The 12115-nt window shown below is 50.3% G+C and overlaps 1 protein-coding gene across 1 annotated transcript in view; it reads right to left on the bottom strand.

Moving 5' to 3' along the window:
- The window catches only part of smg1 (SMG1 nonsense mediated mRNA decay associated PI3K related kinase), a 35722-nt gene that overhangs the window by 4204 nt on the left and 19403 nt on the right, over positions 1 to 12115 (bottom strand). Inside the window, exons 45-61 of the mRNA XM_087810177.1 lie at positions 11862 to 12055; positions 11636 to 11808; positions 11298 to 11577; positions 10327 to 10599; positions 9611 to 9845; positions 9332 to 9543; positions 7751 to 7907; positions 7508 to 7697; positions 4953 to 5224; positions 4685 to 4894; positions 4489 to 4626; positions 4171 to 4323; positions 3912 to 4091; positions 3368 to 3595; positions 1886 to 2097; positions 1409 to 1509; positions 831 to 992 (exon numbers count right to left, since the gene is read on the bottom strand). Coding sequence (XP_087666303.1) covers positions 831 to 992; positions 1409 to 1509; positions 1886 to 2097; positions 3368 to 3595; positions 3912 to 4091; positions 4171 to 4323; positions 4489 to 4626; positions 4685 to 4894; positions 4953 to 5224; positions 7508 to 7697; positions 7751 to 7907; positions 9332 to 9543; positions 9611 to 9845; positions 10327 to 10599; positions 11298 to 11577; positions 11636 to 11808; positions 11862 to 12055 — 3370 coding nt within the window. The remainder of the gene's footprint in view (positions 1 to 830; positions 993 to 1408; positions 1510 to 1885; positions 2098 to 3367; positions 3596 to 3911; positions 4092 to 4170; positions 4324 to 4488; positions 4627 to 4684; positions 4895 to 4952; positions 5225 to 7507; positions 7698 to 7750; positions 7908 to 9331; positions 9544 to 9610; positions 9846 to 10326; positions 10600 to 11297; positions 11578 to 11635; positions 11809 to 11861; positions 12056 to 12115) is intronic.

Genomic DNA, 12115 nt, shown 5'->3' on the forward strand with positions numbered 1-12115 from the left:
AGTCAGAGACGCACACACACGAGTCAGAGACGCGCGCACACACACACACACGAGTCAGAGACGCGCACACACACACACGAGTCAGAGACGCGCGCACGCACACAAACGAGTCAGAGACGCGCGCACACACGAGTCAGAGACGCGCACACACGAGTCAGAGACGCGCACACACGAGTCAGAGACGCGCACACACGAGTCAGAGACGCGCACACACGAGTCAGACGCGCACACACGAGTCAGAGGCGCACACACGAGTCAGAGGCGCACACACGAGTCAGAGGCGCACACACGAGTCAAACGCGCACACACGAGTCAAACGCGCACACACGAGTCAAACGCACACACACGAGTCAGACGCACACACACGAGTCAGACGCACACACACGAGTAAGACGCACACACACGAGTAAGACGCACACACACGAGTCAGACGCACACACACGAGTCAGACGCACACACACGAGTCAGACGCACACACGAGTCAGACGCACACACACGAGTCAGAGACGCACACACACGAGTCAGACGCACACACACGAGTCAGACGCACACACACGAGTAAGACGCACACACACGAGTAAGACGCACACACACGAGTCAGACGCACACACACGAGTCAGACGCACACACACGAGTCAGAGACGCACACACACGAGTCAGACGCACACACACGAGTCAGACGCACACACACGAGTCAGAGACGCACACACACGAGTCAGAGACGGACACACACGAGTCAGACGCGCACACACACGAGTCAGAGACGCACACACACGAGTCAGAGACGCACACACACGAGTCAGACGCACACACACCAGCCGGGTCAGTACCTCGTCCGGTCTTGGGGTCCCTCACGGCTCTCTTGGGACTGGGGTTCAGGCTCTTGGTCACAGTGCTGGGGGGCGTGTCCGCCGGCGTGTTCAGGTGCCGCGGCAGCAGCTTGCGGTTGTTCTGGGACATGGAGTCGGCCTTGACCCCGCTGGACCTGACGGCTGCACACACACACACACACACACACACACACACCCGTGAGTGACGGCAGTAGGCCGCCGCGCACAGAACCTTCACTGTTGTGACTGACGTGCGTGTCAAACCATACATGATGACCTTTAACCTTTAGAAATATCATTTAAACTATGTGTTGTAAATTGTTATTTCAATAAAGTTCAATTCAAATGAGAAAAGTTTGAAACAGACTGAAGTTTTTTTTTTTTAATTGTTAAGTAAAGATTGATTGAACTTTTGATCCAACTATTGATCCAACCATTGATCCAACTATTGATCCAACTATTGATCCAACTATTGATCGAACTATTGATCGAACTATTGATCCAACTATTGATCCAACTATTGATCCAACTATTGATCCAACTATTGATCCAACTATTGATCGAACTATTGATCGAACCTGCTGCGAAGCTGGTCTGAGTGGCGGCGACGGGACTCGAACATTCTCCTTCTCTGTCCGTCACCAGCGGCGCCGCAAAGCCCACCAGACCATTGTAGACACTGAAGAGAAGAAGAAGATAATAAAGATGATGAAGATGATAGTGATGAAGATGACAGTGATGAAGATGATAGTGAAGATGATGAAGATGATAGTGATGAAGATGATGAAGATGATAGTGAAGATGATGATAGTGAAGATGAAGATGATGAAGATGATAGTGATGAAGATGATGATGATAGTGAAGATGATGATAGTGATGAAGATGATAGTGAAGATGATGAAGATGATAGTGATGAAGATAGTGAAGATGATGAAGATGATAGTGAAGATGATGAAGATGATAATGATAGTGAAGAAGATGAAGATGATGATGAAGATGAAGATGATAGTGATGAAGATGAAGATGATAGTGATGAAGATGAAGGGCGGGGTCACCTCTGGCTCTGAGTGTGCAGCTCCTTCAACGTGGCAGGAACGTCCTCCAGCAGCTCCAGCTGCTCAGGGCTGCGTGACTGACCTCCAGCCTGGATCACCGTGAACAGCACCAGCTGCACGTTGTCCTGCCACGCCTTGTAGTCCGACAGGAAGTGACGCACGCTGCCGTCGTACGCCACGTCCTCGCCGTCCGACAGCGCCGCCTCCTCGTCCTGCGGGAGAGAGAGAGCGTGAAGGCGAGGACGAGGGAGGACGGACGAGGGAGGACGAGGGAGGACGAGGGAGGACGAGGGAGGACGGACGAGGGAGGACAGACGAGGGAGGACGGACGAGGGAGGACGGACGAGGGAGGGAGGACGAGGGAGGACGGACGAGGGAGGACGGACGAGGGAGGGAGGACGAGGGAGGGAGGACGAGGGAGGACTAGGGAGGGAGGACGAGGGAGGACGGACGAGAGAGGACGAGGGAGGGAGGACGAGGGAGGACGAGGGAGGGCGGACGAGGGAGGACGAGGGAGGGAGGACGAGGGAGGACGGACGAGGGAGGACGAGGGAGGGAGGACGAGGGAGGACGAGGGAGGACGAGGGAGGACGAGGGAGGGAGGACGAGGGAGGGAGGACGAGGGAGGACGGACGAGGGAGGACGAGGGAGGGAGGACGAGGGAGGACGAGGGAGGACGAGGGAGGACGAGGGAGGACGAGGGAGGACGAGGGAGGGAGGGAGGACGAGGGAGGACGAGGGAGGACGAGGGAGGACGAGGGAGGACGAGGGAGGGAGGGAGGACGAGGGAGGGAGGACGAGGGAGGGAGGACGAGGGAGGACAGACGAGGGAGGACGGACGAGGGAGGACGGACGAGGGAGGACGAGGGAGGACGGACGAGGGAGGACAGACGAGGGAGGACGGACGAGGGAGGACGGACGAGGGAGGGAGGACGAGGGAGGACGGACGAGGGAGGACGGACGAGGGAGGGAGGACGAGGGAGGGAGGACGAGGGAGGACTAGGGAGGGAGGACGAGGGAGGACGGACGAGAGAGGACGAGGGAGGGAGGACGAGGGAGGACGAGGGAGGGCGGACGAGGGAGGACGAGGGAGGGAGGACGAGGGAGGACGGACGAGGGAGGACGAGGGAGGGAGGACGAGGGAGGACGAGGGAGGACGAGGGAGGACGAGGGAGGGAGGACGAGGGAGGGAGGACGAGGGAGGACGGACGAGGGAGGACGAGGGAGGGAGGACGAGGGAGGACGAGGGAGGACGAGGGAGGACGAGGGAGGACGAGGGAGGACGAGGGAGGGAGGGAGGACGAGGGAGGACGAGGGAGGACGAGGGAGGACGAGGGAGGACGAGGGAGGGAGGGAGGACGAGGGAGGGAGGACGAGGGAGGGAGGACGAGGGAGGACGAGGGAGGGAGGACGAGGGAGGGAGGACGAGGGAGGACGGACGAGGGAGGGAGGACGAGGGAGGACGGACGAGGGAGGACGAACCTTGGCCATGGCTCTGAGCAGGTGCTTGACGTCCGCCAGCTGCCGGTTGTGACTGGACAGGATGTTCTTGATGGCGTCCACCAGCAGCTGCAGACTCTCACCACACGCCTCCAGGCGCTGCTCGCGCTCCTCCTGCTTCCTCCTCGCTGCGCTCAGCTCGTCCTCCAGCTGCCTGCGGGCGCAGAGCAGCCAGTCGGGGCTGCCGATGGGCAGGTCCAGGACCGGAGTCTGGAACCACAACACACTCAAGTCTTGAAACATCTTCATCATCATCATCATCATCAACTTCCTCCTTATCATCATCTTTATATTTATCTTTGTCTTCATCATCTTTATATTTATCTTTGTCTTCATCATCTTTATATTTATCTTTATCTTCATCACCATCTTCATCTACAATATCATCATCTTCTTTATCTTCACCATCACCACCTCCACCACCACCACCTTCATCACCACCTTCACCACCACCTTCACCTCCACCACCTTCATCTCCACCACCTTCATCTCCACCACCTTCATCTCCACCTTCATCATGACTCACCAGTCGGTGCAGCAGCTGCAGCTCCAGTGCAGAGACGCTGCTGTTGAACTGAGCAGCGTAGCTGCAGGTCTGCTGGCAGCGCTTCAGCAGCTCGAACAGCGCCGCGTCCATGTTCAGGGCCTCGGGCGAGCGGGTCCGGAGACCCTCGAAGTTCAGGATGGTGGAGCACAAGAAGGTGACCTGGAGGACACCAGGAGGTCATACATGCTTGACCTCGGTGAGGTCAGGTGGTCACAGCCCCGACGGTCGGCGTGCTCACCTGGCTGGTGCGCTGGTTCTCCCGGGCCACCATAGCGCGCCTCTCCCTGATGGTCATGTCAAAGTCCTGCAGCACCGGCGCCAGAGCCGGGTTAGCTCCGCCGGCCCACTTCAGACGCTGCTCAATGCTGCCCTCTAGAGACGCCAGCTTCTCCTGCATCAAGGTATCAGTGAACGCAGAGGGACTTGATTCATGTTCCAAGACATATTTACTCATCATTTCACCCGTCATTACATTTTTATCGTTTCTTTTCGTTCCTAACTTGAGCTCATGATCTCAAACAGGCTCACGTTCGAGTCACATGTTCTTCACACGCACCTGGATGGCGACGATGGCGCCCTCGTCCTGGCTGAGCTTGTAGAGTTTCTTCTTCATGTTGCCGAGGATGACGGCGCGCGGGGGGATGATGGCGCTCAGGGTCTGGTTGTTGGGAACCAGGACGTCTTCGTGCTGCCACTGAGGAGACCAGGACGTCAACACTGATGTCTCAGCGACTCACGCCGACGCCGCTCACCTGGAACACGGCGATGTGCAGCTGGCTCCTCTGCAGGCTGGCCTTGGCCGCGTCCAGGTTCCCGTCCAGCCTCCTCAGGAGGTCCAGCTTCTTCCAGGCGGTGTCGTAGGACGCCGCCAGCACCGTGGCCCGGTTGAGCAGCAGCTGAGAGACGCGGCCCGAGGTCAGACTCTGCTCCGTGCACTTCTTGCACAGCTCGTCCAGAGACACCTGCGGGTGGACCAGAGTTGACCTTCGACCCGACAGCCACGCGTCTCCGTCCACACACCTTGCTCTCCGCGCCGAAGTCCTTGGCGTCCACCTGCGCCACCACGTCCAGGCCCAGAGCCGACAGCGTGCTGCAGATGCTCACGCCCATGGCCTGGCTGGGCAGACCCATCAGCATCTGGGACACGAACTCCGCCGTGAAGGCCTTGATGGGTCGAGTCATCTGCTCCTCGTTGACCACAGTGGGACCAGAAGAGTTGGCGAGTCGGTAGAGAGGTTTTCCCAGAGCGACGAGTGGACCGTTAGAAGTTAAGACCTCCTCGTGAGACGGACCTGAAGGTCCAGAGAAGCGGATGTAGATATCATGATAAATACTGATGAATAGAGATAGTGTAGTAACAAGTATATATGTGTAGTATTGTCCAGTACTTGACTCTGGTGTTGTGATAGTGTAGTAACAAGTATATATGTGTAGTATTGTCCAGTACTTGACTCTGGTGTTGTGATAGTGTAGTAACAAGTATATATGTGTAGTATTGTCCAGTACTTGACTCTGGTGTTGTGATAGTGTAGTAATAAGTATATATGTGTAGTATTGTCCAGTACTTGACTCTGGTGTTGTGATAGTGTAGTAACAAGTATATATGTGTAGTATTGTCCAGTACTTGACTCTGGTGTTGTGATAGTGTAGTAACAAGTATATATGTGTAGTATTGTCCAGTACTTGACTCTGGTGTTGTGATAGTGTAGTAACAAGTATATATGTGTAGTATTGTCCAGTACTCTACTCTGGTGTTGTGATAGTGTAGTAACAAGTATATATGTGTAGTATTGTCCAGTACTTGACTCTGGTGTTGTGATAGTGTAGTAACAAGTATATATGTGTAGTATTGTCCAGTACTCTACTCTGGTGTTGTGATAGTGTAGTAACAAGTATATATATGTAGTATTGTCCAGTACTTGACTCTGGTGTTGTGATAGTGTAGTAACAAGTATATATGTGTAGTATTGTCCAGTACTTGACTCTGGTGTTGTGATAGTGTAGTAACAAGTATATATGTGTAGTATTGTCCAGTACTTGACTCTGGTGTTGTGATAGTGTAGTAACAAGTATATATGTGTAGTATTGTCCAGTACTTGACTCTGGTGTTGTGATAGTGTAGTAACAAGTATATATGTGTAGTATTGTCCAGTACTTGACTCTGGTGTTGTGATAGTGTAGTAACAAGTATATATGTGTAGTATTGTCCAGTACTTGACTCTGGTGTTGTGATAGTGTAGTAACAAGTATATATGTGTAGTATTGTCCAGTACTTGACTCTGGTGTTGTGATAGTGTAGTAACAAGTATATATGTGTAGTATTGTCCAGTACTTGACTCTGGTGTTGTGATAGTGTAGTAACAAGTATATATGTGTAGTATTGTCCAGTACTTGACTCTGGTGTTGTGATAGTGTAGTAACAAGTATATATGTGTAGTATTGTCCAGTACTTGACTCTGGTGTTGTGATAGTGTAGTAACAAGTATATATGTGTAGTATTGTCCAGTACTTGACTCTGGTGTTGTGATAGTGTAGTAACAAGTATATATGTGTAGTATTGTCCAGTACTTGACTCTGGTGTTGTGATAGTGTAGTAACAAGTATATATGTGTAGTATTGTCCAGTACTTGACTCTGGTGTTGTGATAGTGTAGTAACAAGTATATATGTGTAGTATTGTCCAGTACTTGACTCTGGTGTTGTGATAGTGTAGTAACAAGTATATATGTGTAGTATTGTCCAGTACTTGACTCTGGTGTTGTGATAGTGTAGTAACAAGTATATATGTGTAGTATTGTCCAGTACTTGACTCTGGTGTTGTGATAGTGTAGTAACAAGTATATATGTGTAGTATTGTCCAGTACTTGACTCTGGTGTTGTGATAGTGTAGTAACAAGTATATATGTGTAGTATTGTCCAGTACTTGACTCTGGTGTTGTGATAGTGTAGTAACAAGTATATATGTGTAGTATTGTCCAGTACTTGACTCTGGTGTTGTGATAGTGTAGTAACAAGTATATATGTGTAGTATTGTCCAGTACTTGACTCTGGTGTTGTGATAGTGTAGTAACAAGTATATATGTGTAGTATTGTCCAGTACTTGACTCTGGTGTTGTGATAGTGTAGTAACAAGTATATATGTGTAGTATTGTCCAGTACTTGACTCTGGTGTTGTGATAGTGTAGTAACAAGTATATATGTGTAGTATTGTCCAGTACTTGACTCTGGTGTTGTGATAGTGTAGTAACAAGTATATATGTGTAGTATTGTCCAGTACTTGACTCTGGTGTTGTGATAGTGTAGTAACAAGTATATATGTGTAGTATTGTCCAGTACTTGACTCTGGTGTTGTGATAGTGTAGTAACAAGTATATATGTGTAGTATTGTCCAGTACTTGACTCTGGTGTTGCACAAGTTTAATTGCGACACAAAAATGAACAAACAATAATAATAGTATGTTATACAAAATAGTTTTTATATTTCTATATTAAATACAATTTCTCTGACAAACTAAACATCTTTTCAATACTTGACGTTAAATATTGATTACGTATCAATACGTTTGACTCTCTCACCTGCCAGGGTCTGGGCGAACGAGGCACAGAGCCTGAAGAAGTCCCTCAGCGTCTGCAGCCTCTTCAGGAAGAAGACCTCCTCCATGAGCCGCCGCTGCCTCGCGCCCTCGAAGAAGTGCGTCTGAGCGGCTCGAGCTTCTCTCATCACGTCCACCTTCTTCCAGGCAGCAGGAACGTCCAGAGCGCTGAGCTGCACACACGGAGTCAGACCCTCGGCTTCACCCGCCTCCTCGCCTCCCTCACCTTCTCCGCCAGCTGACCGAACGCCGTCTCCAGCTGCGTGAACATCCCGTCGAAGGCCACCAGCAGCATCTGACCCGCCGTCATCTTGGGCGTGTCCTGGCCCGGAGCGTCCATGCTGCGAGGCTGGATCAGCTCCGAGTACTGAGCCCTCAACATCCTGAACACACAAGCACTTCATCAGGACAGAAGGTCTCCTGGACCAGGACCAGGACCCTCGTACTTCTCTACACGACTACAACCATGTTTGTCACTCAAAGTCAATCATGTGGCGATTAGTTTTACGACCAGTGCTGTGTCTGAACATACTTCTCTTAGTATACTAGAAGTTAGTATCATCAGGATAGTGTACGTACTAACTAGTAACTAATCCTCCACAGATAGTATGTCTCAAACATACTTCTCTTAGTATACTAGAAGTTAGTATCATCAGGATAGTGTACGTACTAACTAGTAACTAATCCTCCACAGATAGTATGTCTCAAACATACTTCTCTTAGTATACTAGAAGTTAGTATCATCAGGATAGTGTACGTACTAACTAGTAACTAATCCTCCACAGATAGTATGTCTCACACATACTTCTCTTAGTATACTAGAAGTTAGTATCATCAGGATAGTGTACGTACTAACTAGTAACTAATCCTCCACAGATAGTATGTCTCACACATACTTCTCTTAGTATACTAGAAGTTAGTATCATCAGGATAGTGTACGTACTAACTAGTAACTAATCCTCCACAGATAGTATGTCTCACACATACTTCTCTTAGTATACTAGAAGTTAGTATCATCAGGATAGTGTACGTACTAACTAGTAACTAATCCTCCACAGATAGTATGTCTCACACATACTTCTCTTAGTATACTAGAAGTTAGTATCATCAGGATAGTGTACGTACTAACTAGTAACTAATCCTCCACAGATAGTATGTCTCACACATACTTCTCTTAGTATACTAGAAGTTAGTATCATCAGGATAGTGTACGTACTAACTAGTAACTAATCCTCCACAGATAGTTTGTCTCAAATCAAACTCTGCTGCTACAAACTAACAGGAAATGACGCGACAGCTTCTTCTTCTACTACTATTTAACGATGTTTCAACCAGCTGTAGGAACACTAGCGACACCTGCTGGCAGCACGTTTTGCAAGTTTTGAAAAAGAAATAAAGAAAAAATATGAGAATCGAAATATTCGTGAGATATTTAAACTGGTATCAGCAGCGAAGACGTGTGTATCCTCCTGCTGCTGCGGAAAATACACCTGGAAATGTATACGTGTATATATATATATATTTGACGTAACTTCCGTTTACAACGTCACTAAGATGGAGTCGTTTAGTGTAGAAAGTGTCCATCGATCCATACTCAGTTTTGTGGGCGTTTTAGTGACAATTTAGTGAGTATGGAGCACTAACTTTATATACTAAGAATTGAGACGCACTCACGCACTAAAAATACTAACTTTGAGTACACAAGTATGCGATTTGAGACACAGCACAAGTCTTTCCTCTCACATTACATTTCAGTTCCACAGTCGTAGATGAAGAAAGTCACCAAAACGATGGGTTCGGATCTGACCTGGTGGTGTCCAGGTAGTGGTTGTGTTCGTCGTGGTCCAGTCCAGTACTGGCCTGCAGACTGTCCACCAGACCCTCCAGGCCGAGCCCGTCTGAGCTCTGCTCCACCAGCTGCTCCAGCTCGGCCAGCATGGCCTCCAGCGTGGGTTCTCCCTTCACCATGCAGCGCAGCGCCTCGGGGAAGATGATCTGCCGGAAGTTGGTGTTCAGCTCCTGAAACACAGACCCGGTTAGACGGTGTCACACCACACCTGCGGCGGCGCTGCCGAGTCGGGCCTACCTGCAGGCAGGTGTAGACGGTGTTGGACAGGTAGACCACCCGCGTGGTTGCCGACGGCGACGGGAGGTCCAGGTCATGAGGCAGCAGGGGGCAGCGTTGCAGCAGAGTGGTCAGGGCGCTGACGTTTCCCATCATGCAGCAGAGCTCCTCCAAGAACCAGGCCCCGTCACGTGACATGAGGTCGACCAGTTGCTCGCCGGCGCTGGCGGCCGCCGCCTCCATCACCAGGTTACGCCTGCGGAAGAGAGTCATGAGTGAGTAAGTCATTTCTATTTATATAGCGCTTTTCCAGACCAGGGTCACAAAGCGCTTAAACAATCAAAATTATATTATTCAATAATATTCAATAAAGTATATACTTTAAAGATCAAGATAACACTGAGAACAACACAGGAGTTCCAGAAAATCAAGGAAAAGCCTGAACAAATAGAAACGTCTTAAGATGTTTCTTGAAGGAGTCAGTAGATCATCAAACACAGATGTTTCTTGAAGGAGTCAGTAGATCATCAAACACAGATGTTTCTTGAAGGAGTCAGTAGATCATCAAACACAGAGATGCTTCCAAAGTTTAGGAGCAACAGTCTGGAAGGATTTCTCTCCTCTGGTCCTGAGCCGTGTGAGAGGAACCTTCAGTAGATTCTGATCCACAGACCTCAGAGCCCGAGCTGGGGTGTAAGTCTGGATAATGAGATGACGAGTGCAGCGCGAGACTCCACCTGCAGAGGGCGCCGAGCGCGGCCGTGATGATCCCGGCCAGGCTGAGCGAGCCCGACTCGGCGTTCTCTCGCAGGAAGACGTTGATGCAGCGTTCGATCTCCTGCAGCTGCTCCTCGCAGGCGGCGGCCGTGGTGCCCTCAGCCTTCAGACGCTCCGCCTGATGCATCACGCGCTCGTTGTTGTCGCTCATCTGGTGCTGAAGCGTCAACTCCACGCCCGACAGTGACTGGCGCGTGGCGGCCGGAGGCTGCGGCGCGAACAGGAGCTCGTACCTGCACAGACGACACTCTTGAAAACCTTTGATTTCAACTCATTTCCATTTTTTTCCCAAATGTAAAACATATTGTTTGTTTTAAAACTTGTTTTCTATTCAAAATACCGTATTTTCCAGACAATAAGTTTTCTTCATAGTTTGTCCGCGACTTATACTCTGGAGCGACTTATGTGTGAAATTATTACCACATTATTATATCATTTCACATGTTATTGTCACACTAAACCACCAGAGGGCGCTCTAGGCCTGTGTTGATCATTTCCACGTAGAAGAGGAAGCATCTTCTACCTCCGGAGTTAGTTAGTTGTTTAAAAGTGACACGAGGATGAAGAGTTATTTGGAGTTACACGGATGGTTTGGTAAACTAGTTAGTTTTCAACATATTTCATTTTAATACATTATTTCTCTGGTTCAACGTTTGCTTCTGACTTTAAATGATTGTCGTCCAAATGCTTTAATTCACATTGTTTGCATTGAAGTCATTTTCTGGTAACTTTTCTTGATTTGAAACCGTTTTTCAAAATTAAAGGTTCTTTTTTATCAAATTTACGTTTTTTTTCCAAAATGCAAAACTTTTCCCGATTTAAAATAATTATCTACAGTCTTTTTCCTTTTAAATGCATATATTTTCAAAGATGAAAAGGAGGTTCTTGATAACAAATGTCTCAATGACTTCAAAGGTTTCCCAGCGCTCACTGTCTGTAGACGCTCTGGCAGTTGTCGGCCGTCATGTCTCGCAGCATCTCCTCCAGCCACAGCTTCCACTGGTGGGCTCGGTGGCGCCTCACGGTGGTGCGAGGATACAGCAGCGCCACCGTGGCGTAGCTGTGCAGCTGCTCCAGGCAGCCTCGCAGGGCCCCGCGGCGCTGCTGCAGCAGAGAGCTCACCTCCGCCTCCAGGGCCTCACACTGGCTGATCAGGTGAGCCTGGCCAGCGTTCTGCAGGAAGGACGTCGCCGGGACGTAGCTGGGTGGACCTGGAGCGGGTTCAGAGGTCAGTCAGGGTCAAACGTGAGCGGAGGAGAGAGATCATACCCAGGTCTATGGGGCTGCTCATGTCCTGCAGCAGACCGGCCAGCTGCGTGGCCTCCAGGTTGGAGAAGGCGGCCTGGTACTGGGACAGCCACTGGTCCAGGTCAGCCAGTTTTCCCTGAATGGCCTCCTGCACGGTCCTCTGCCTGGACTGCAGCTGCGTGTGCTCCGAGTACCTGGCGGATGAAGATGTTCATGAAGGGAACAGTTCAAGAGCAGCTATAACTACCTCTGCTCCAGGCTGAGGATCAGGTGGTCCGAGCGGTTCTCGGCGCCCTCCAGGAAGGCGATCTCCTCCTGGAGCTTGGCTTGGAGCTTCTCGCCCTGACACAGCAGCTCCTGCAGCACCAGGTACTCGTTCACCGTCTCCTCCACCTGAGGCAGCACCGCCAGGATCTCGTCGCGGTTCTTGAACCAGTTGACCTGCCGAGGAGAGACGCTTCCATCAAGACACGTTCCCGGGTCGGCTCAGGTCCGAGGCTC

Source organism: Callionymus lyra, chromosome 15 (assembly GCF_982586985.1).
Source record: "Callionymus lyra chromosome 15, fCalLyr1.hap1.1, whole genome shotgun sequence".
Lineage (NCBI taxonomy): Eukaryota > Metazoa > Chordata > Actinopteri > Syngnathiformes > Callionymidae > Callionymus > Callionymus lyra.